Below are 24,426 nucleotides of genomic sequence, written 5' to 3'. Positions count from 1 at the left end.
TTATGCTTGTAGAAAAGAGTTTTACAGCCGAGTGTTTGTTTGTTTTTGGTTTTTTTTTTTTTTTTTATTAATGATCAATCAAACACAACAGAAATGAGCAAAAACTTTTATGTTGTGGATGTTTTTGCTCATTTAGACTTTATTTGTCATTTGGATTTGCATCAAAATTAAATAGCACAGCAGGAATCAAAAGGGAGGCAGTATGTACAGTCTGAAAATAGATAAGCAAATATAAAAGAGAGAGAAAATAACTTTTGTATAAACCCGTAAGATAATATATATTGCACAGTGTAGTTGCTTATGTTAAAGAAACTTCTGTATGTAATACAAATAAGATAATATATATTTCACAGTGTAGTTGCTTATGTGGAAACCTTTTTTATAAAAGACAGATAAGATAGCTAAGATAAATATAATTTATGAAAAATCCAAGTTAAACTTTATCGATTCCACAAATGATATATTGCTTGAGACCTCAGCCTAGAGCAAAGGTAAGTCTTTATTTTTATTTTTGCTTCCGTTTTTCTTTTTGGATTCATGTCTGTAATTGATATGTTTTGCTTTCTGAATTATTCTTGCTAACCTGAGTTTGGATAGACTGACTCAGAGGAAGAGCAATTCATATTCCATCCCTACAATTATTGCTTTCTTAGCAGTCTCTGGATTATATTCTGTATTAAAAGTCTCATAATTGATCGGGAATTATAAAGCTGATTAAAAAACATAAAAAAAAAAAACTTTTAATATACTGCAACTCGCAGAATAAATACAGAAGTGGAAATGGGTGTTGTGATAAGGTTTGGTCAATATGCCTGATGAGTGGGCTGTAAGAACTTGTAACTACTTATAAACACCGTTAGATGGCGTTATAGTCGCAATGTGCTCTCTCCATTAATAAATTTGGCTCAGATGGCCACGAACTTGTCAAAAGTTATCTCAAGAAGAGCATCAATAATAAACGACAAATTCATCATGTCCTCCCAAATCTGGCTTCCATATTGATAATAGTCATTTAATATTACTATTTCAATGTCCTCTACTGCTTTGCGTGCAGTGTGTGATTTAAACAGATTAAATCTAACATAAAAGGGCAGCTTGTTAAATTATTTTCCTTTTTGAACCTAAATACCAGATTGTGTCGTCTCTGATTGTGTGTTGTGTTAACTTGAAGGACTTTGTTAAACTTTCTTTGGAGAATGTTATTATAAGCGGGGAGAGAATCGAGAAAATCCAAATTGTATATATTATATATATTATTCGTGTGTGTGTGTGTGTGTGTGTGTGTGTGTGTGTGTGTGTGTGTGTGTGTCCAGCAGTATGAGTATTTGAGCGCAGACTGCGTTTCTTCTTCTAGCTGACCCTCCCAGCAGACAGTACCTTGTCTGATCCCCTCCTCTCTTTACCAATCGAATATCATCACAAGGTCCTCTGACCAAAGAAAATAAAAAAAAGAAGGGATTTCTTGTTGTGGTTTTGAAGAAGAAGGAGAGAAGAAAGAAGGGTGAAAGAAAAGAATACCTGACGTGTTTGCCTCTGCTACCAGCAGCAGACGGAGTCCCTCTAAACCTACACCTACCTACGCACCTACCGGCTGCATCCGATAAGAGATCTAGTCGACAAAATCAAGTGTGGAGGGAGGGGTGTGGAGAAAAGAAGTCGAATTGGAGAGAGGGAGAAAGGGAGAAGAGACACCGAGGGAGGGGGAAAGGTCAGGGACACGGGGGGGGGTTTATCGCACTGCCAGAAATAAGGAGAGTGTCTACACAAACGGTTTGGCAGACGAAACCAAGGAGACGGAGTGAAATAAACCAGCAACCCTCTCTCCACCACTGACATTTTTGCGCAAGGACTACTACTGGATTTTTAAACATTTTCGACTTCTTCCAGAGACCCTTTCTGTGGGTTGGCGAAGTCCAGGCAACACAGACTGAATTTTGGACCGTGCGTAATTTGGAGAGTTTATTGCCACGCTGCGTCAGGATGCGCGTCTGTCCGCTGCTGGTCGTCCTGTGTCTGCTGTGCGCTGGTCGCGCTCAGAAGTTCTCCGCTCTCACGGTAGGAAAGAGCCACATTACTCCCAGAATACGTCTCATTCATATGAATGTGTAAAAGAGTGAAGGATGCTTGTGCATTAATCAATGCGTAATATTGGAAAGACCACAAGGGACACAATCCGGCACATTCATTTTTTATGAGAGAAATATAGTTTTAAAACAGGTCTTTTTTTTTTTTTTTAAGAGTTGCGTTCATCATCTTTATGTCTTTCTTGTGAGCTACCCCTCCAATAATCACAACTACTAAAAGAAAACATAGAGATCCATTTTAAATCATCCATTTTAACAACATAAGGACAGATGCAGATACTAGGATTTTTAGATAATCTCTCTCCAAAAGAGGATTCTACTGTTTAAATATGTTTCCTATTTGGTTGAATTTAGGATGAAGGTCAAAACTCAATAGATCATCAAGTTGAGAGGTTTCCATTGGGAGAAAGAGGTCTCTGTGTTCTCCATAACTTGTGTAAACTCCATATCCCTGTGTTTCAGAGTGTCTGAGAAGGCAGAGCTGCTGGCTTGCCTGTGAGGAGTTGACTGGTCTGTTAGCAGCACCACCACTGTGGTTTGCTTTCTGTGCCTTTACCTGCCTGCCAGCTTCTCGACTTGTGTGCCTCTCTGTCCTGTTCGCTCTTGTTGTGCCAGCGGCTGTGTGGAGGCTACTCTGCCAGTTTCAGCAGGTCTGCCTCACCAAAGCACATGGCATTGTTTACAGCAGCTGCAGAACCGTGCATCCTGTCAATATTACCTTAAAATGTGGGAGAAAGTGCATCTCAGATGGGGGGAATTTCATGGCCACGGTCAAGTGCAGGTACGGTGTTAAAGGAGGAATAATAGAGAGCGGAATGTGCACTGTCAAAGGCTTCACCCCTTGATTTAGAGGTTGATGTGACAGCCGCCTCCCCCAGCACCGTTATTTATGGTCCGAGTGAAGATGCCTTAATATCCAATTGGAAACAAATGGCCATGAGTCGTTAACCTGCAGGTGAAGGGTCGGAGATCCTTTCTCCCTGACGGCACTATGGAACTGTGGAATGTGGGAGGAAGTGTGGCACTGAGCAGATGCTCCCCCTGAATTTTCACCATGATAAACACATTTACACACACAGAGTACAGATAATATGAGTGTTTCTTTATTGAGGGGTCATGGGTGGCAATATTTAACCGATACTGTGTAGTGGGGTTTGATGTGACACAGAATCCACTATTATCTGGATATGACGGTAGGAATGAGTAACTTCTCTTATTTCATTGCATGTTTCAGTGGTAACTGTGTCTGTGTCATACCTCCCCAGTGTGGTTCATTAGGTCTTCTTTATTGGAATAGCACATGGAGAACTGGACTGTACTTTTACAGGACTCTGTGAGTGATTAATGACTTATTGTTTGAATGACACAGGAGAGGTTACTGTTGGTTTCAAGAAAATGTCTCTATGTAATATTTTGTGCATATTTGAGGTCAAACAGGCAGTTTAATAGATGGGATATTTGCCCAGGTTATTCATGAGACAGACTTTTTCCATGGTTTATGGAAGTATGAAATAGTGTGTGAAAAGATGAGGGAGCATAGAGCATTTGCTGCCTTGTTTTCAAACCTGTAGAGAGCAATTTTAGTTTAACATATGGGCTCCATTGACCCCTGTGCTTTCATAAAATTGTGCACCTGCCCAGAGAGATTTATTCTTGTCAAATGACTGTCAGTGGCCTTTCACACCACCCCTCTTTCTATTTAACATTTGTCACAGCAATTAAATGGCTTTTCCTTTGATTGAGTTAGTAGCCTGGTTAAAGGCTGTCACTTTCTTCCCTTTCCACCATGCTGGAAACTAATGATCCCCTTTGCATCCTAGCATCCACGCAGGAAACTCCCGCCACGTCCATTTAACACGTTTGCCACGGCTCTCAGCTGGGGCCCCCATTGACCCTGTGGGGCCGTGGTGTGAGGGGCCTCTCGGGGTGCTGGAAGCGGGGGCCTCCCAGCCCAGAAGGCCCTTATCAGCCTTCAATGTGCTCTCTGCTGGAGGCTCGCCTCCGCCGTACTCCATTCAATCCCACAATGCCGCAGAGCTGGGGGGAGGTAATAGGATTTGATTTGTACGCTGGTTGGTCTTGGAAAAAAAATTTCCCTTACACTCCACCCGTCTAGCCCTCTCTCGCCTGTCTCTTGTTCCTTTGCCAACCTCTTGTATTATTTGAGCAGATGCAGAAAGCATCTTCCAAGAGAGATCACACAAAGAAAAAAAAAGGAAATCATGAAAGGAAAGAGCAAAATAAAGAGAAAGAAAAACAGAGCTAGTGAGAGCCAGCTGTCTGGAAGTAGACAAGAAAAGGATTTGAGCAATAAATGGATTTGAGTCACAATATGTGTTTGGTCTTGTATGAGTCTCCCTTTATGATAAATCAGGGTGGAAGCTTGTGCTGCATGTAGCTGAGGCGGAGGCCATCCATCACTCTCCACCGTGTTGCTGTGCACGGCAATGGTGCCGGCTTGGAGTGGCTGGAATGAGACATCAGGGGAGTGTCAGGGCTCTGCCTCGGCCTCACCCATCCATCACCACAGGCCAAACACACGGAGATCTGCAGCAGACAGCTAACTACCATTAGGAGTACACAGGAGGAGGAAGAGGTCCTCAACACACCATTAGTCTCTTCTTTCTCTCACTGGCTTTCACATCTTATTCGGTTCTCCTCATTCAGTGTGGCCAACTGTGACTTTGAAACAAACACTTGGATGTCTGATAGTGAATCTGGGTGGTTGATTTTATGGGTGGCTGATTTCATGGCTAGCTGTGTTTTTCCATGCTGCGTTCTTGGAGCTTTATCATAAACTTGCGGGCACTTGGCGCTCTGCTGTGTGCTGTGCAGTGGACATCTAGCAGGATGCTGGGCTGCTGAATAACTCTGTTTGGGTTGTCAGTTTTCTGGCTTGCAGGGGCTGATGCTGATAATGCTGGTGTAGTGTGAGCGCTGGGGTGGCCAGCATGAGCTGTGGCGAGGCTGTGCGGTCCACCACCAAGCATGGCTGGACGCACTCAGACACTATCAGAGCTGTTATTGGCTTTGGAAGGTTGCGGTCTTTGAAAAAAAAACCCATCCTCAAACCAGCCTGTCACGCCGGCTGGACTTTATGTGAAGGGGTGAGCTGTGAGAGACAGAGTGGAGGGTGAGAGGAGGTCAGAGCCGCGGAGGGATGTCCTCACTGGTGTGGGAGGACAGGGGGAGAGGGAGGGAGGGTACCAACGGGAGACTGTCAATTAGATGCAACGATGCAACAATCCAAGAAACTCAGACACACTAACAAGGAGGACAGGGAGACATTAGACCCCCAGTTTATACAGAGAAATGGGCAAAGAAAGGAGCAGCTGTAGAAAGAGAATTACAGTATGCCAAACTATTCCTATCACAGTATAACAGCAGTTCTTGGGACCCATCATTACAGATTATGGCCCTCATGTGAATATAAAAGGGATTTTCTCACTAAGAAATCTTCAATTTGAAGGTTTTAGTGGCCTAAAAATATCTATTATCTGGGGCACTCTGTTGGCCTATAGGGACCAGCCATAAACCGCAACATCACGTCTCGTCCGGCTGGGGATGTCATTCCCTCTTCTCTCTCCCTTCATTTCCATTCCCATGTCATCTCTCTACTGTTGCTATGAAATTAAGGCACATATCGCCCAAAACTAATAGATAAAATCCGGTATTTCACAAGGAAAGGCAACAATTGAAAATGAAAAATAAACATAATTTTGGCAAACACAAGTGTTATTTTCCCTCTTTTAAATTATTTTATCATCTTGTGACCACTCAGATTTATCTAGGGGGTTTCAATCATCCAAGATTAATATGTAGTCCCCTGCTACTATATGTCTTGCCTTGCCCAAAGTAAAGACAATATTTCATAAGTTTCCCCATACCACTGGAAATAGACAACATTCACTCATATTCTGCTATTCCTAAAGGAAAAAGAGGTATTACTCTTTATGTTTATGTCTAGAAAGATGAAGGATGGGTGTTGAGACTTGGACACAGAAGCAAACAGCTCTCCTGCTCTGCAGTGTCAGGATACTTTTTTGTTCTTCCCATGATAACACATCATTTTTAAAAGCCTGCGAAGAAAGGTCTTGTAAAAAAAATTTGGTTTTTGAAAAATTTCATAGAGTCCAAAAGACTCAGCTTCCCTCCCTCGCGGCTCCTCTTCCGATGTGTTAGAACGGGCCTCTCCTCTCTGATCCCCCCTACCCCAGGAAGATTTATGAGCCCCGGCCCAGGGCGACGCTGCCTTCCCTGCCAACCCTCTTCCAGGTGCATGCAGCCCTGCAGCCCTGCTCGTCTGAATGCAGGGGGCTGCCCCCAAACCTCATCTCTCACTTCATTTGTAAGATGTCAGACACAACAAATTTTTTTATAGGTGATCAACCCGCCCTTTTTATGGATGTGTGTTTTTTCTTTTTTCTCTGTATCTTGCCATGCCCTTTCTTTTAATAACCCATAACATGGTTTTCGTGGCTTACCTTTAAGAGAGGGCTTTGATTCTCTGCTTTGTGCAACAAATTGATAAGTTTGTGTGTGAGAGAGAGTGAAAGACACACAGTTTCTGTTTGTGTGTGTCTGTTGTGAATAGTTGACAGGGCATTCATACAGATTTAGTATATTCGTGCATCCACTGAAAACTGAACAAAAGAATAAAACTGAATGAAAAATTACTGTTTCATATGTGCAAATATTTTCATTATGAAAGAGACAAAAACAGTCCAGAGAAGTATTTATCTTTGGATATGACTGACTGAAAACAGCACCTGCATAGGCATTGGTATACAGTTTGTTTTTTTCCACTCAACCCAGGTCATTATTCCACCAAACCGAATGAATGACATGAACTTCATGAAATCCCAACACTCACACTGTAACACAAAGCTCCCTGACATCTAGTTTATTCAGCCACTCTATCATTCACTGTCTTTTCATTCATTGTAGCAGTCACAGCTTGTTGCCAACCCCCTCACCACCGCCGCTACCCCATTGTGTAGCCTGGCGAGGGGGTTCATACCACGGTGGCAGATACAATGGTGGCATTGACACAGGTGATCTGATGCGTTCAGCCAGAAGTCTACGTCCTTGTTTCTCTTTTCATGGATGAGTAAAACATCCTCGGGAGCGATTCCAGGTGAATGCCCGTGCAGGTGTTGGCACAGACAAAGAAAAGAGGAAGCGTCCATCAAGTCTTCTTCAGTCCCTCAGATGAAAACAAAGCATAGCTGCACCCTGACAGGCTTGTACTGACACTGCCTCATCTTTGTGCCTGTGTGTTGTACTGTTTATCAGTGTTGTGTGTTATGAAAAGGATGTTGCACTTGCTTATGATAAAAGTTTTAAAACAGAATTAACTATTTGTATGGCAATGAACACCTGTTCTGCGACAGACTTTTGGGTGTAGTAGAGTGTTTCTGCCCCTCCACAAGCTCCAACCCCTAAATTCATAAATCCCTCCAGAAACACCCCTGTTGTTGTGGTGAAATGCTATGCTGCAGAGCTCACCGATTCCCCCAAAATGGCTCATTTAGCCAATGTTTTCTCTGCTTATCTGCTGCTTTCTCACTTCTGCAGTTCCTGCGGGTGGATCAGGATAAGGAGTGCAACATGGAATGCAGCGGGACTACTCGCAAGCCCCTGTGCGCCTCCGATGGCAGGACCTTCACATCTCGCTGCGAGTTCCTCCGAGCCAAGTGCCGCGACCCCCAGCTGGAGGTCATCCGAGGGCCATGCAAAGGTCAGGTCATGAGTCACGCTTCAGCGCCGCCTGGCGCTCTCAAATGCGCAGAGGGGGTCATAGTAGAAACTTGTGGGTTAAATTCATTTCAGCATAATTGATTCTTTGAGTGCTGGAAGGACGAGTGGGGTTGACACGGTGAGAGTGGGTGGTTGGGGGATTTGCTGCTGCCTGGCTGGTTTCATAATTGCACACCATTTGTATAGTTGAAGGAAATGTACATTAATTTGTCAAAATGCTAAATGATTTTGTTTTCAGTGGAAAGTATTTTTGTTTAAAGGATTTCAAGCTTTGTTACAACAGAAATACACAACAGCATCATGGGACCAATAACTTCCTCACAGATTTGATAAGGCCTCAGGCTTCTGAAATCAAGTTATTATGCAAATGCCATCGCCTTTGCATTGAATGAAATATCATGACAAGAATTAATGGTCTCACTTTCATCATACTAGATGTAAAGCTGTACGTATGTGACCGATGGAAGACTGGAAATGAAAAGCAAAAGGGGAAAGAGAGCCAGTGAGGTCAGGCGGCTCACAGACTCCCTCATTGTTAGTCGTAGTTGGAAGGAAGCACCCATACACCCCAATGCTGCAGCCCCAAACCCTCTCACCCCGCCCTACTCACTAACTCTATACTGCTAGTTCATCGCTCTACAGACTGGGGACAATGCCCCATTCTTACACATTACAATATTAGATCGCTAATGCAGCAAAAGGGTTCGCTTTAAAAGAAGTCTCATATGATGGAAAAGCATTCCACGATTTTATGCCCGTGTTGGGTCTCTATAGCAACGTCTCTAAGCGGACATCTGGATGTGGCGGACAGCGCCGGGACACAGAATAGAGGATTCCAGCTAGGAAGCTGAAAGGGACGAGAGTCCATGAAAGTCGTATTGTATGCGTCAATAACATCGGGTCTATAAGAGTTCGGACCCCCCTCTGCTTCTGGACGGCCGGGGTGAAAGACACAGCAGCAACAGCAGAGTCAGCAACCGAAATAAACCAGAGGGCCGGTCTGGCCTAAAAAGCACAGAGATGGGATTGTGTTTAAGGATGGTGAGACTGGCACCACATTTGTTTTCTATCACTGCGCTCAGATGATTCAAGTGTCCTGTCATTTTTTCCAGTCAGCTTTTTGGTCGGAGCCCCCTGGAGAAGGACGATGGTTTTGGGTTTTTCCACTGGAGCTAACTTTAGAGCTCCTCAACTTGCTGTTTTCCTCCATCCGGAACATCCAGCGTCTTGCCCCCTCTCCTCTCCAGTGACAGTGACACACACACACACACACACACACACACAGACTGAGAGAAACCAGTGCACATTCCCCTTCGTGTGTCTAATGGACAATCTACTGTAAGCCATGCCAGCGACATGCAGCCTCCTGACCAAACTGGTGAACGTTTTTAAATCTGGCATGAGTCATTGTTTTAATGTGATTTGAACCTGCCAGCCAGACAGGCACTGCATGGCAACTAATGTGACACAGTAAGTTACCATCAAACCCATCACTACCCAACATTTCCTGAGAGTTTGCACAGCTGGTGCTGTTGGCCAGGTGAGATGAAGCAACTGTGGTATGACAGGATGAGCCATGGTTCTCACAGAGGGATGTGAAAGGACTTGAGGTGCACATATTGTAGGTGAAAAGTTCTTATATTGAGAAATTGTGAGAGGACAGCTTGGGCTGAACTGAGGAGACTGTCGAGGTTTAGGAGAAGAGTGAGACAGATTCAGAGACATTAAGGAAGGGTCAGGTTTTCCCTGTGCATCAGCCCTTTTCTTGGGTGCTTGGAATGTTCTACAGGAGCAGCACGAGCTGCCTCACTCAGTAATGGCTTTACCACCAGGCACTGTGCAGGCTTGCCTGACTTGTTCCTAATAAGATTGGGGGTGTTGGTTCTATTCCCAGCCACACAAGTATCTGCCGCTTCCGAAATGTCTTGAATTGTTTCCCCTTCGTCTCTCCTCTCTCCCCGCATTTTTCTTTCGTTCTTCATCATCTGTGAGATTCAACATCTTCTACTGACTTTTTAAGTATGTTGGTTTCATAGTTGTGCAGCATAAGAAAATAGTTGAGCTGCGGGTTGAATCATGGGTCTCTGTGATGTGTACTGATTCTGGTGATTTGTGGTGCTCCTCAGATACATCCAGATGTGTAGCAGAGAAGAAGTACACAGAGCAGCAGGCCAAGAAGCTCTTCCCGCAGGTCTTTGTGCCCGTATGCAACCCTGATGGCACGTATAGTGAGGTAACAAAAAACACAACATTGTTTTTAATATGAGGCAAGGCACTAGGCTAAGGAGGCCACAGCAGAAAAGAGCAACTCTTTCGCACCAAGAGATAACTTTTTGCAAGAATTGCTCTTTTGTCCTGCATAAATTTAACTCTTAATGGGTTTTTAAACACTGTGCCTTCACGTTTCACTCTCACTGATGCCATTCCTGATTTACTTTGTGTTTACATGCTGTTTTGAATACAGGTTCAGTGCCACAGCTATACTGGATACTGTTGGTGTGTCACCCCCAACGGCCGACCCATCAGTGGCTCAGCAGTGGCCAATAAAAAACCTCGATGCCAAGGTGGGTAAAACCCCAGCAACCTGTCTCATAATGGGCAACTTTCAATAATGTATACGATTATGCATATTGGTGCCCTAGCATCTGAATTTGTAATAAACCAGATTTATGACATTTAAAATGGCTGATTTGTACTAGAATGTGGTTTCTGTCATTTTGTGAAGCAATGATGATAAATCGAATTCGACACAGCAAAGCATGACATTCCATGTTTGTGGGGGGTGTAATCTTCAGTCCTGTGGGAAAGTGGTCAGTGACTGGACTGACGGCCACAGGCTTTGGGAGCCACCCGAGGACTGAGCGTTGCTCAAGGCATGGGGCTGCGGTGTAAATAAGCCTGGTAGAAAATCCCTGCTGTAGAGTTGAGCAACAAAGTTAAACTGTAAGGAATGTAAGTGTTCTCGGAGGATGGCGTTTGCCAAACAATCAAATAACCAATGCCACATGTCCTCCCTGTGTGTCTCTGTGGGGCTGCCTCGGAAGTCGCTCCTGTCTCAATAGTGAGAGAACTCCAGAAGTAGCAGTAGTAGCAGTAATAGTTGTATTGTGTACTGTCAGCTGTACTTTAATCATAACTCAACAGGCAGTGTGTAATTGATTTGAGCCACTTCAAATGAATTAATAACATCTGACAATAAAAAGCCAGAAAAGAGTTTTCCACTGTGGTTTAGTCTTTATTAAGTCTGGTGGCTGTTCAGTCCTGTGCCACAAAATGAAGCCAAATTCTTGAAGTATGCTGAAGATATATTCATTGTTGAGGGTAACATGAAGGTGTGTGGTGGTGAATTGTTGAGGGTAACATGAAGGTGTGTGGTGGTGAATTTTTAATTAATATGAACCTGTTGCTTTTCAGGTTCAAAGCAAGAGAGAGCTACTACAAGAGAGCCAGGTAAAGCAGGTGAGACTTTAATTCAAGAAATGGAATCCTGTATATGTTCATGTATACTTTAGTGTTTGTCCATATGCATGTGTGTGTACCTATCTAAACATGCATGTTCATGTGTATGTGTATTCATTTGTATCTCTGTTAGCCTGCATCTGTCGGAGATGTGCAGGGTGGGTCGCCTGTTAAGGCTTGCCTTTCTAATATTTTGTCAATTTGAGAGAGTGCAAGCAGCCTGAAGGCTGATATAAAAGCAGTCTGTGACTGAGTAACAAGTCTAAGAAGAGAGGCTGTGGCGAGCTTTAATGCACACCGCCAGCAGCTGCAGCGCCTATAACCGCCCGCTGTCTTTACCAGGCAGCCAAATGGCCAGGGAGCGGCCAGAGTGGAGGAAAACTGACTTATCATAAGCTCTTCTTCTCTAACTTTATCTCACTTGGTCTTGGTTCTTTTTCAGCAACAGTGTCATAAGAAGGAAATGTTCACACTTTATCCTCCACCCTACTTTCACTCTGTCTCTCATCAACATCTACCCTCTTCCAGATATAGAACCACTAAGTTTCCCTCCTCCACTCCAGATACTGTATATCTTGCTCTCATCTTGACATTTGTTTAAGTGATGTGATTTGAAAGCTCACAAAGAAAAAAGTGTGATTTGGGTTGACTCCGATCGATTCCTGATGTGACTGTGTGTGTGTTTGCATGCATGGACGTGTGTGTATGAGTGTGTGGGAGAGAAAAAGTGCGTCTGCATCCACTTGTGTTTGTCACATGGGTTATTCCTGTCAGTGTGACATTTACGTCTGCGCCTCGCTCTGTGTAAACAGTCTTGGGTATAGTGTCTGTCTGAGCCCAGCCAACTCATTACACATAGATCAAGTGGGAATGCAAAATTTGACTGAGGGGGAGGGATGGTGGGAGAGGGAAAGAGGGAGGAAAGAAGGCGGAGGGGGGGTTGTGGTTCATTCTGAACTGGTTGGATAAACAGGGTGGTGAAAAGCAGAATAAACTGTAGATTTGTGGTGTGCCAGCACTGAAAATAGCAGTGATTGCATCAATATTTTGATTCAGCAGAAGCCCATCAGTGCATAAGCATTCCACAGCGGCCATTGCTGCACTTTTTATTATCAGAATATTGCTAATGTTAAACACCAAATGTTTTACCATAAACCCATTTCTGGTGCTTGACTTGACAAATTCATTCACATGCTGGAATCATATCCAGCTGACGACTGACAAACTGCAGTTAAACTAATGCCGTATGACCACAAATAGCGCGGGGGTTTCCTGGCAGATGCTAAAAGAGGTGTTACAGTCATGTAAAAGGCCGCAAAGTAAAGATAGGTCATTAGTGGTTTATCATAAATCCGAATCATAAATACACTTTTTGAAATGGCATTTCCATCCGTTAAGTGAGCAGAGTAATAACATGTCTGCCTCAGTCAGTCGCACTGACTGTATGTATTTTTATCCACCATGCATTCTAGAGAAGATGAATGGCTGGCATAACAAACATGCAATAAATGTAAAATCCTGATTTTGCAATGGAGAATTCATTGTTAAAGAAAAGTTTAAGTTTAAGCTTAATCCCTGTTTGTGGAGGCGCCCATTAGAGATGCCCTGACTCATGCATTAACAGAGCTTTACTTTGAGCAGAATGAGTGACCCACACTGTGGTTAACCACACCTACGGCCGTGGTTTCACTCTAAGCGGCTCAAACCTCCATCCCCTTCTCTCTCCTACCACAAATCAAACAAACAGAGACCAAACAAACACTGAGCTGGATTCTCTCACTGTAAATTGGTTTGTCTCAGACTTGGCTACTGCATTCTTTACCTATTGTGTCTCTCCCACGTTCACACAGCTTTCACAACTCAAATGCAGGCATGGGAGGATGGAGAAGAACATCAGGGACAACCGGTCCTCATCTTCTCCTCATTCATTTTAACTGACCTCAATCTGTCCTCCATAGCATAATGATCTCCCTTGTTGCATGAAGTGAAACCACGAGAAGATATGACCACTATGTTTTTTATTCTCCTTCCTCTCTCCTCTTATTGTAAATCACCTCTTTCAGTTTTTCATTACACACACACACCCCTTTCTCTTTCTCTTTCTCATTCTCCTCACCTCTACTTCTGCCTCTATCCCTCTTGGCCGGGCAATGTGCAAATCTCACATAGTTAATTGTTCTCTAATCTAGCTTACTCTCGTAATTGTAGTCTCCTTGCAAATATTCTCCATTCTAAATGCAGATGAGACTGGCCTAGTGGTGGATCCACAGCCTGCTGCCGATGACGAAGGTGAGCTTTTATCCGTCTGACTGCGAGTAAGAAATGTTTGATACTGTGCCTATGTTTACTGAGACACCGCTGACTGACTGAAAAGCATAGCTTCAAAACATCCTTAAAAGGGAAAAAGGAGCCTGCACATGAGACAGTTACAGCATCAGGCTTCAGAAACGTTAGGGTTGTGTTTTTGCTCTTTTATGTCCATACATTTGATATCACAGCCAGACAATGCAAGTTACCAAAATGACCAATTAAATGGGTATGTATCTTTAGGTTTGCTCCCATTAGCTTGCACCTACTATAAACTACAGGTCATACCAGATTAAATACGATAGCACAACAAAGCAGAGTGTTAATTAGAGCAAGGCTGTGCTGTATTATTATACATATTATATTATCTGACAGCTCTAGTTGTTGGTTACTTGACATATTCAAATGTTTCCTATAAAACACATTATCACCTTTAAAATAGGATGTATTGATACACAGATAAATACCTGTCATCATATAAAGTAGTTAATGTCAGCTCCAGTTCGGCCAGATGCTACATTAAAATGCTACATACATGTAATTGTATCAATAATGATAATTCAATAATATAATAAATAACAATATAAACCTTGGAAAGGGGTAAATGTGCCAAATGAGTACTTTTACTTTTGATACTTTCTCTGTTTTTTGAATGCAGTATTTTTTACTTGTAATGAGTATTTCTAGTTCAATTAAGATAATCCTTCACATTTGAGCACTTACATCTGCCTTTTATACTTTGAAGGAAGTAGTGTTATATGATTTCATGTTAATGTGATCATTTGATAAGACAGGAGGGGACACTTAGGCACAGTACCTATCTCTCTTTTTGCTGATATATTTCTGGTTCAGCTGTCACATATAATTTACTTCCTACCTCCACTCCAGCAGTTTGAGATATGATAACCTTGATGTGCGTTTTACAGTCTGTGATTTTTGGAACCACCAGGTTTGGCTCACATGATATACAAGTGTGTTTTCGATTGAAGCTAATAAAGCTGTCTTGGTGATTTCTTTCAGACATCATTTCTCAGTACCCCACTCTGTGGACGGAGCAGGTTCGCAGCCGACAGAACAATAGAACCAGAGCACCATGTGAGTTTCAAAGACCACTTTTTCTTTAATGACAGCGATCGGGTGTTTGCAAACCTCAACTGAAAGCACCCTCTGTGTTTTTCCTACTTGTGTGAGCAATCATGGTTTGAGGCTGTTCCTGTCTTTTAAGGACAGATGGTGGGTTGTGAAACCAATACATCTTGGTGTTGGAGTGCGTCAGGCTTTGAGGATCTGCTTCTCTGTGGTTCTTTGCGTTGCAGCGTATCTGTAATTATCAGCACATGGCACAAACACAGGATCTCCTATTCTTCTGGTTCTGCTCTCCTCTTACACACATGCACGTTTATCTAATTGTACCGATCAGTTGCCTCTTTGCTCTTTGGGGAAATAGGTTGCTTTCTGCATAAAACAATGCTATTTTGAGGCTAGCATAGAGATGAGAACCCTGTGTGCATGTGTGCATTTCTGTGTGAATCCCATTATCATAATTTACAACCAATATAAAAAGCCTGAGAAATGCAGCATTGATGGTTTTGATTACCATGTGCTCTTTGGGGTATTGGGGTGAAAAAAAAACACCCGCCCCAACAAAGAGAGCCCATACGGAGGAACTGGAGCGAAGAGAGTCGGTTGAGAAAGCGGGGAGGCATTTCATTTGGTCTCTTTTGTGTGGGTAAAGATCTCTAATGAAAATAAACAAAGAAAAGGGATATCCATAATCCCGCAGTAGCTTCCGAGCCTTGAGGCGAGCAGCAAAGAGAGGGAGAGATTGGTGATGAAAGCCCTCATGGCCAGAAGAGCTCTACTTTCATCCCGGAGTTTAATGCTCAAATCTCTGTTGGAGAGCTGCACGGCAGAGAGGGAGGCTGCTGCACAGAAATAAAGTCTGATTAGATCCTGCTGAGGCTCTGCAAAACCCCATCTTTCTCCCATCGAGGCCGCTGGATTCTCTGTGTGTACGGATAAAAGAAAGGATCTTGAAGCATTGCATTTTTCCCTGGGAATTTTGAACACATAAACATATAGATCCCTGGTACTTTACAGTACCCTGCAGTAGTGTGACAGTGCATGTGGGTGTGTGAAGGCGAAGGCCCGACTGACCACTGTTTCTGCTTTTGTCTTGTCTGTTTCTCTCTCTGTCACACACATCCACAGAGGGCAGTTGAGTGTCCAAATATTTACTTAACTTGGGGCATAGGGAGCTGTACTTAGTCATTAGCCCGTTAATGTCCGTAAACAGTGCCACGGGGGGCTGATATAGCAGTCTACACACACTGTCTCCAAGCACTCATCCTCCACCCCTTTGTCTTCTCCAGCGCCCTAACCTCCTCCTCCTCTTCGTCAGGGATGTCTCAGTAATGCTTAGAGTGTAATGCATGCATTTGGCTTTTAAATAGAATTTAATTCAAACACACTGTATGCTGTATAAATTCAAAATGTGTTGAGTGACTCTCATTCTTAACTTTAAACAAACCCTCTTCTTCACGTCAAGTGTGTGTGTCTTGGGCGTGTATTTGCCGAGTCACACAACCTAGACCACCTAAGTGAATGCTGTCTTTATGGCTGTTGTTTGTGTGTGTGTGTGTGTGTGTGTGTGTGTGTGTGTGTGTATGTTTGTATGTGCTGATTCCTGTATAACCTCTGACCCCTCTTTCCAGCCTCATCATGTGACCAGGAGCAGCAGTCTGCCCAGGAAGAAGCGAGGCAACACAAGAACGATGCTGTATTTGTACCAGATTGTGCCCAAGGAGGACTGTACAAGCCGGTCCAATGCCACCCCTCCACTGGCTACTGCTGGTGTGTGCTGGTAGACACTGGACGGCCCATACCTGGGACCTCCACCAGGTGGGAGAGACTTCATCTATACCAAGCCCATGTGTTATATGGCCATTTGGGGGCTTATCTATGGTACTTTCACCCTGATTTACAGAGATTCTTGGAATTTATTGCTTGGGTCTTTGTGGCAAACAAACCAGACAGTTGTTACACAAAGCAGGTACGTGATCATAGCCACGCTAAAACAGCAGAGTGGCCCATTGATAGAGGGGCTGTCCAACTGGTTGACCCTGCTTCACGCCCTTTGTTGGCAAATGTCTTCTGCACTGTCCTAGAACAATATTCTGCATTATCTTTCCACATGTCTGCAACCATGCAAACGTTATAGAATATTCTCTGTTAAGAAGAAATCGTCAGAAATAAAGCAACTTTCAGACAACAATAAGAAGCTTCTGTATTTGAGACTGCACATAAGTCTGACATAAGCAGGCAGACAGACATCTCCATTGCAGATGAGACAGAGTGACTCAGTGGTCTGGAGAGCGGCGGGTCAGAGGTCAGTCAGGCTGGCAGAGTGGGGCACCAGTGCACTCTTATTGAGCAGCGAGGCTGGGTATCAGATTAACAAGGCTTCGGGCCGAGTGCCAGACAGCACATTAGCACACATATGGAAGCATGGATTTTCCCCCTTTTCTCTCCTTGTCCCAGGCCAGCTTTTGGCCCAGTCGCACAGCAGCAATCGGGGCTCCGCCGGCTCTCCAAGGGAGGCCGTGAAAGCTTCCTTGTGTCCCACGCTCCCTCTTTGCCTGTCTGCCTCTCTGCCTCTATCTCTCTCTTTCTCCCCCTCCCTCCCTCTGTCTGTCCTCATACCAGCCCCAAATCCTTCCCCTCTTTTTGGATGTGTTTCACAGCCTCTGGTTTGCCACAAAACAATTATTTGAATCCCTCAGATTTAACTGTACGTGGGTAATTGGAAAACATGGGATTCCTCTCTGATTTTACAACGAGGATACTTTTACTGTTATAAACAACCCCTTTCACCCATTTCACTTCAAATGTATTGGCCTTCTTTTCACATGGCATATTCTCTGTCACAGGTATGAACAGCCAAAGTGTGATGGCAATGCCAGAGCCCACCCAACTAAACCTAAGGACCATTATAGAAGCAGACATCTCCAAGGTAGGTCTCTAAACACTGGACTCAGTCTCTGTTTTTCCTCTCTGTTCAGACCACATGGTGAAGTTCTTCAGCAATCGGCCTCCAACTGCTGCCGCGCTTCCAAGGTTGTGATAACAGAGAGAGTGTGTGTGTGTGTGTGTGTGTGTGTGTGTGTGTGTGTTTGTTGACATCATTAGCACTGTTGGTCAAGGAAATGCTTGATAAAGAGTTGAGGATTGCCAGATACTGCCCCTCACTGGTCAATAAGCGAGGAGACAGAGACGGATCGGGGGTAGAATTAATCTTCCACTGACATGGGAGATGGGGGATAGTGGGATGATAGCACGGAGGAGAAACAGCAGGCAGGAGAGGTAGAGATAATGGTTAATAGGATGCCAGAGACAGGTAGTGATAGAAAGACTGACAACAGTGTAGATAACTAAATTGAGGGTGGGAGAGCAGTTTGGGGGTGGTGGTCATGGGGTGGGCTTAATTACAGGTGAGACTATGTTTGCTATTTTAGGTGGATATTTGCTTGTCAGGATCTGGCACTTCAGAACTGCAGAATTTAAATATTTATACTATTTAGTAGTATTTGCCAATAAGTAGAACTGAAGACGTATGAAATGATAATGTGTGACATTATAGAGACCCTTCCTCCAAAAAAACCTGACAGATCAGGTCAGTTGTTTCAGCAAATTCCCCAAAAACAACAAAGAAGGACGTTGGGTTGGATGGATGGGTCAATAAAACATCAGACTTTCACATGACAGACCCTAAAGATCGCTTCCTGTGTCCTACCAACAGTCAATGTCAGGTTTTCTCTATGACCAATGACTCAATCCATAACCTTAGCTGACTATAAACCACAATCTTTCCCTAATCCTAACCATAAGCCTAACCAAACCTTAACCATAGTGGTTTCAGATAAAAAGACGGTTTTGGAATGCATGGTACAAGGTAGTATGTCCTGTCGATATGAGATAAGATAACGTTTATGTGTCATTTTGGAGGGCAATTACAAACTGTTTAATTTGGAGGACGTGTTTGAGATGACTGCCATGACTCATACAGTTAGGAAGGCTGTCTTGAACCCAGTTTTCCTAAAGCATCAGTCAGTAAACCCAAAAAAATCTGCTTATTTTAGAACCAGGAGATATACTGATGTGTTTTTTTTCCACCTTTGTCTTATTTTATGGATTTCACTCCACAAACTGATCGCTTAATTGCTGAGATACAGCATCTAAGAAGCACTCCACTCAGCTTTACAGTGGAACTCACATGGCATTGCAAATAGGAATGATTCAACTAATTTCACACATGTCTATGCTAATGCAGTTATCTAAAGCACTTATTTTAATGTGAAAATGAAAGCAAAGGTTAAACCGGTTTCCCAAACAGTGTGATATAAATGTCCCCCTGATTTTGCTGAGCTGCTTTCAGCTTTAAGTTTCATCTATTCTACTTTTTACATGGACACAGTTTTACAATGCAGTGGATGGAGTGCATTCACCTTTTTCAGTACATTTTAATCACATTTCTAAATATTAGATGATAAATATCATATTTAGTTTACCAGTAATTTCATGGCTTGTACTTGTCATAAAACCAGTGATAGGCAAAGTAGAGCTGTAGCTTTCAGGTGCTGCATACAACCAAATCACTGAACGGTGCTTGGCAGATTAGCTGTTTTTTTGGTGGTTTGGTAAACATGTTAATAATCCAGCAGTATATGAACAGAGCTGCCACTGTTCCCGTCCCATCCACAACTGTTTATGTAACAGTGTGCCGGGCCAGAGCTGTACTCTCTGCTCGCAGGTGCTGCATTAAGTAGCAGAGCAGCACTCTGTCTCTGCCCCGGCATCGAGCACTCTTGTACAGTGTGTATAAAACAGTGAGGATAGACAGTCACAGATGAATGCTCCTTAGACCAACAAATGTTACTCATCTTTGCCTTCCAGTGGTACTGGTAGTGTATATTATTGCTAAGATATTGAGCATGATTAATCATAGTTTGTATCTGTCAGCAGAAATTGAGAGGTGGTGATGGGGTGGAAAATAGCCACAACTATCCCATGAGAAAGACTCAAGCCCAACCAAACACCTCCTAAACGCATAGTGGTAGGATAGAAAACAATATACTTATTCAGCCATGCAATCACCTAATGCAGACGCTCACACGAGTACACAGACTTCATTCTAAACCTGTCAAAAAAAAAACCTGCACCGTATCAGCCAGGTCTCCAATTATAAAATGCACCAGGACACAGTCAAAAAACACAGCATCTTGTTTTCTTTATGAGCAATTGCGTCAACCGCCGTAAACCCTGTTACTGTATGAACCAGGGATAATTATAAATGTTGCCTTCACATTGCTGCAGCCCATTTGCTGTTGAAGCGCTGGTGTTGAGAGGTTTATGGGGCGAGATGCGAGAAAGGAGAACTTTGCCCTGAAAGGGGCAGGAGAGGAAAGTGGAGTATTTGGCAAGCTTTCTCCCCAGAGCGGGATCATGGGATAGCATTGGGGCAGCCACTGGGAGCTGCAGCTGTGAGTGCTGACAGGGTTCTGCCCCATGTGGCTCCATAGAAAAACACTGCTTCTTATTGACAGTAACACACGGGCGCACACATGCAAACATGCTCTCACTGGCCAACTTTTTACAGGCAGCAGATATATGGAGGCATATTAACTCTTAGCTTTTCAACATTCAAAAATGTAATCATTTGAGGCTTTCTCAACTTGATTTCATCCTGCATCTGTCAAACTCGAGTATTACATAATTATAATCACTATGGAAGAAGACAGCAGTCGTTTACAACTGCAGCCTTGAACAGAATGGAAAAGACTCAGACTCAATTTCCTCTGAATGACAGCAGGAACATTTGTGTCCTGCCCCTCAGCTAAACGATGTCCAGACAGACAGAAGGTGATCTGTCCCGCCCCCACAAGAAAAACCTTTGCAGCCAAGAGGAAGGGTCTAAAGCTTTACCTGATGGCTTCCTATTTGAATGAACTGCAGACACGCTCAGATTCCTGCAGCATTACAGAGAGGACGTGTGCCGTCCATGAAAAACACTAAGCCTCAAACAAGTCCAACTGCATCCCACAAATCTCTCTTGAGCCAGAAGCCAGATAAAAACACTTTGCCTTCTGTGGTTGAAAATGTGTGACTGTCTAGACTAATTTACCACAAGAGGCTCCACAAGGCACCGGTTTTGCCATTAACAGGTGGGTCAGATATTTTACTGGGCTAGAGCCAGGGAGGGCCTAGTTAAACTTAAGTGCAAGTCTGTTCAGCATGTAAAGGGGACTGTGGAACAGTTTGGACATGTGAATGTTTCAACCCTGGGCTTGGTGCAGACGGTTAAAGCCCTGCGCTGCTTGGGGAAAGGTGGAGTGGAGGCTGGGTGTTTATGCCGATGCTGGTCGCCACCTGTTAGAGAGGAGCAAAGCATGCTATTATCTCCAACTCTGGAGAATCTGGCCCCGCAGGCCTGGGCCATAAAAAGAGTAGCAAACTGTGGAGAATTTCTTCTTCTCCACAGGCAGAATAGCAGAGGGAAGCCGGACTGTGAGAAAGCAGAGGAGAGCCGGTTGAGGAATCCAGGAATCTCTCAGGCCTCCGTAGCCTTCAGCTTTTCCAGAACAACCTTGGCCTCCTCACTCTTAAAACTATATGACCTGACAGACAATTACTATCATTAAGGTCATTCCACCTTAGTTGTATCTCATTCGGATTTTTTCCCCGTCATTCTGCATGTAATAATGTTTACCTTATTGGTTTATGGGCTAATTATATCAGTCTCTTCTCTGGCTGACATTTCAAATAGTAATCCCACCACACACTGAAGATCAGGTGTTGAGTTGTGCCAGGCTCTTGATGCATACCTTTAAATCAGACATCCCTCAGACAAAATCCTAAGTCTCAATGTGTCTGTCAGGACTGTATTTGGTCCCCTTGATGTCTCAGCTGAGTCTCAGGGGCTGTATGGAGCCTCTTGTCCATACATACAATATTCAGTAACATCTTCTGTGCTCCAGCTGTCCAAACCACTCAGGGGCCTCCAGGATGATTGGCAGGTACCCTCTTCCTCCTCCAGATGAGGGGAGGTCTGACACTTTATGAGAGGGAGGAAAAGACAACTGTGAGAGTCTTGTTGGGGTTTATTTTCTTCTCTGCCGTCTTTACTGTATGTTAAAACTACGCTGACTGTTACATGACGTCCCTCCCCAAACATTTATTAGGCCACCTATGATGGCAGCATTCCACACTGTTGTAATGCTGTTTACTGGGGGGGGTAATTTTTCGATGTTTGCTGACATATATGTACACTTCTACATGAACTGCATATGAATGCTCGAACACACTCATTCAGGTATCTGTGGGTTTTTTTCCAGGTTGTCCTGGGGCAAAGAAAACAGAGTTCCTGACAAGTGTTCTTGATGCACTGTCGACAGACATGGTGCACGCCGTCACAGATCCAGCATCCGCCGGAAGGTATGAAGTGGATTTGTTCATCTTACTATTATTAATGAACATTAGTGGGTTTAACCAAAAAGGCATAAAAGTATTCTGTTGGAAGAAGTGATTGAGGGGCGATTATTAGCTGATTGATTGATATCTGTCATTTAGGATGGCCGAACCTGACCCCAACCACACCCTGGAGGAGAGGGTGGTTCACTGGTATTTCAGCCAGCTGGACAAAAACTCCAGCGGGGACATAGGAAAAAAGGAAATCAAGCCTTTCAAACGCTTCCTGCGCAAGAAATCCAAGCCAAAGAAGTGTGTGAAGAAGTTTGTGGAGTACTGCGACATCAGCAACGACAAGGCGCTGTCTCTGCAGGAGCTGATGGGTTGCCTCGGGGTGACCAAAGAAGAAGGTGAGCTGAACAACACGACCTGATGTCTAAATGTGTTCTCCTGTTCTTAAAACCTGCATGTTGATGGATAAAATATAATAATCATCACAGTCAGATGGTAAAATATAATTAGTGCTACATGATTTTTAACAATTGACCATTCATTAATCACATCCCCCAAACAGTAACTATCCAATCATAGCTTAGCAAACATAACTAGACACAGTCAAGCTTTGGATTTGTCCAAATGCTGAAGCAATGCACATTGGGCTGTAGAAAACCTCATAAAAGCTTTTGTATCACCAAAGTGTAAGTAATGGATTAAATTTTTGTATGATTACAGCACTGGATTAGCATGTTTGTACCCATCAAATGCATACAAGAGTTTTTAATTTTTTTGGTATCATATGTTGATTGAGCTACAAGAGGAATATACTTGCAACTGTTTTTAAATGTGAACATACAGGTAGATGTATAGACTTATAGATATCCATATATATATATGTAAATGTGTATAATAATAAAAATGTGTTTTTATGTGTACATTTTATCTTGTTCTTTAACTGTTGCTGCCCTGCTAAAATATAAATAAAAAATTAAAATGTTCATTTGAGTCAGGCAGAAACACAAAAAAACTCTTCCACGCTTGTCTACACCTGTTGGAAATGAAAAGTAAATTTTATTATACTATGAATTTCGAGTGGTTTTGCATACAGTGCTAGATCGCTAGCTTGTTGTAACAATAAGCGGGCAGTGCTTCGTGAAGGGTCAGTTGTACATAGTGGAAGCAAGGATTTGATGCTTTAAACGAGGTGCAGTATTCCTCATATTATGGTTGAGAATTAATTCACTTTTTGTCTCACAGGGGCCAAACCAGGCGAAGGCTTACCTACCAGTAAACTAGTAAGTAAACTACCCCCCATACCAGTGGATACAATAGCTGTAAGAGAAATTGATGGCACATTCATCATTAAAAAAGCTCTCACACCAAGCTGATTACTGTTGAATTGTGTTTCCTCAGAATCCCTCGAAGAAGCAAGGTTAAGCCAGCAGCTGAGATTTCCCCTCCCGCATGGAGAATCTGCCCTCACCAATCGGCAATAATGGAAACCATAGTATTTGCACTTTGTACTTTAAAAAAAAAAAAAATGTAAATTCACTTTGTAGAAATAAGGTATTTAAACAGACTGCTGAATCTGTGAATGATGTAGTTAGCTTTTTATGTCCTGACAAACAAAAATTATTTAACACATACAATGTATGTGTCCTTTGTGTGTCTAAAACGTATACTTTTCAGAGTTGTACAAGTTTTCATTTTTGATGTTGCATTTTGTGCCCCTTCCCCCAGTGTACTTTTCCTCTCACGTCGATGATGTTAAAGCAGATATATGGATGGTTTGCTACATGGCTTCAATAACTTACCATACCATCTCTCGTGTACTGACCTATAGCATCTCTTCTTGGGCTATGTACAGCAGTTTTCAAGAATGTTTTAAACATAGATCATAAAAATGTCCTACATGTTCACATGTATTCATGTTTATTAGAAATAAAGAACTCTTTTATACATTTTGTTCTCTGTGGTACTGCCAGTCTTAATGCATCAAAGCAGGTTAATTGGGTCAGTAAATTCCTTTGTTTCTCTCTAATCCAATTAGTCTTCTATATTTTCCTCCTTGTTACATAAATCTTGTAATGTCTTGTGTTTTCTTGCAGTGTCTTTAATAAAACACCTTGTTGACACAGTCTTTAGGAGCCAAGTATTAGTCATACATAGCAAAGGTCGTGTATCATCCCATTTTCAGACAGCTTGCCAATTCCCCCGAGGGAACATTTTGGAATTGGAAAAACGGATGGTACTTATTTCTGTTCTCGTCACGGATTTCCCACGTAGGCTGAAGACAGATAAATGGACCAATCTCGGCTGTGTGTAGTATGAGTGCCCATTAAAAGGGCGTTATATG

At 43.1% G+C, this 24,426-nt stretch overlaps 1 protein-coding gene across 3 annotated transcripts; it reads left to right on the top strand.

Annotated features, from left to right (window-relative positions):
* The first annotated feature begins 1,352 nt into the window (after window positions 1-1,352).
* smoc2 (SPARC related modular calcium binding 2) lies at window positions 1,353-24,031 on the top strand. Of its 3 annotated transcripts, none has more exons than XM_051377432.1 (13): window positions 1,353-2,055; window positions 7,662-7,824; window positions 9,971-10,077; window positions 10,309-10,408; window positions 11,259-11,303; window positions 13,512-13,592; window positions 14,631-14,705; window positions 16,325-16,511; window positions 17,540-17,622; window positions 22,001-22,100; window positions 22,236-22,483; window positions 23,328-23,365; window positions 23,484-24,031. In XM_051377432.1, the coding sequence occupies exons 1-13, from the start codon at window positions 1,981-1,983 to the stop codon at window positions 23,505-23,507; spliced, it is 1,326 nt and encodes a 441-aa protein (XP_051233392.1). In that variant the 5' UTR covers window positions 1,353-1,980; the 3' UTR covers window positions 23,508-24,031. The 3 variants fall into 3 exon arrangements, with proteins under 3 accessions (XP_051233392.1, XP_051233408.1, XP_051233401.1); XM_051377448.1 differs by having other exon boundaries at window positions 1,354-2,055; window positions 11,259-11,294; window positions 13,545-13,592; XM_051377441.1 differs by having other exon boundaries at window positions 1,354-2,055; window positions 13,545-13,592.
* The last annotated feature ends 395 nt before the right edge of the window (window positions 24,032-24,426 follow it).

Source organism: Dicentrarchus labrax, unplaced genomic scaffold, assembly GCF_905237075.1.
Source record: "Dicentrarchus labrax unplaced genomic scaffold, dlabrax2021, whole genome shotgun sequence".
NCBI lineage: Eukaryota > Metazoa > Chordata > Actinopteri > Moronidae > Dicentrarchus > Dicentrarchus labrax.
The sequence above is the reverse complement of the archived record's forward strand: the minus strand, read 5'-3'. Positions and strand labels throughout refer to the sequence as shown.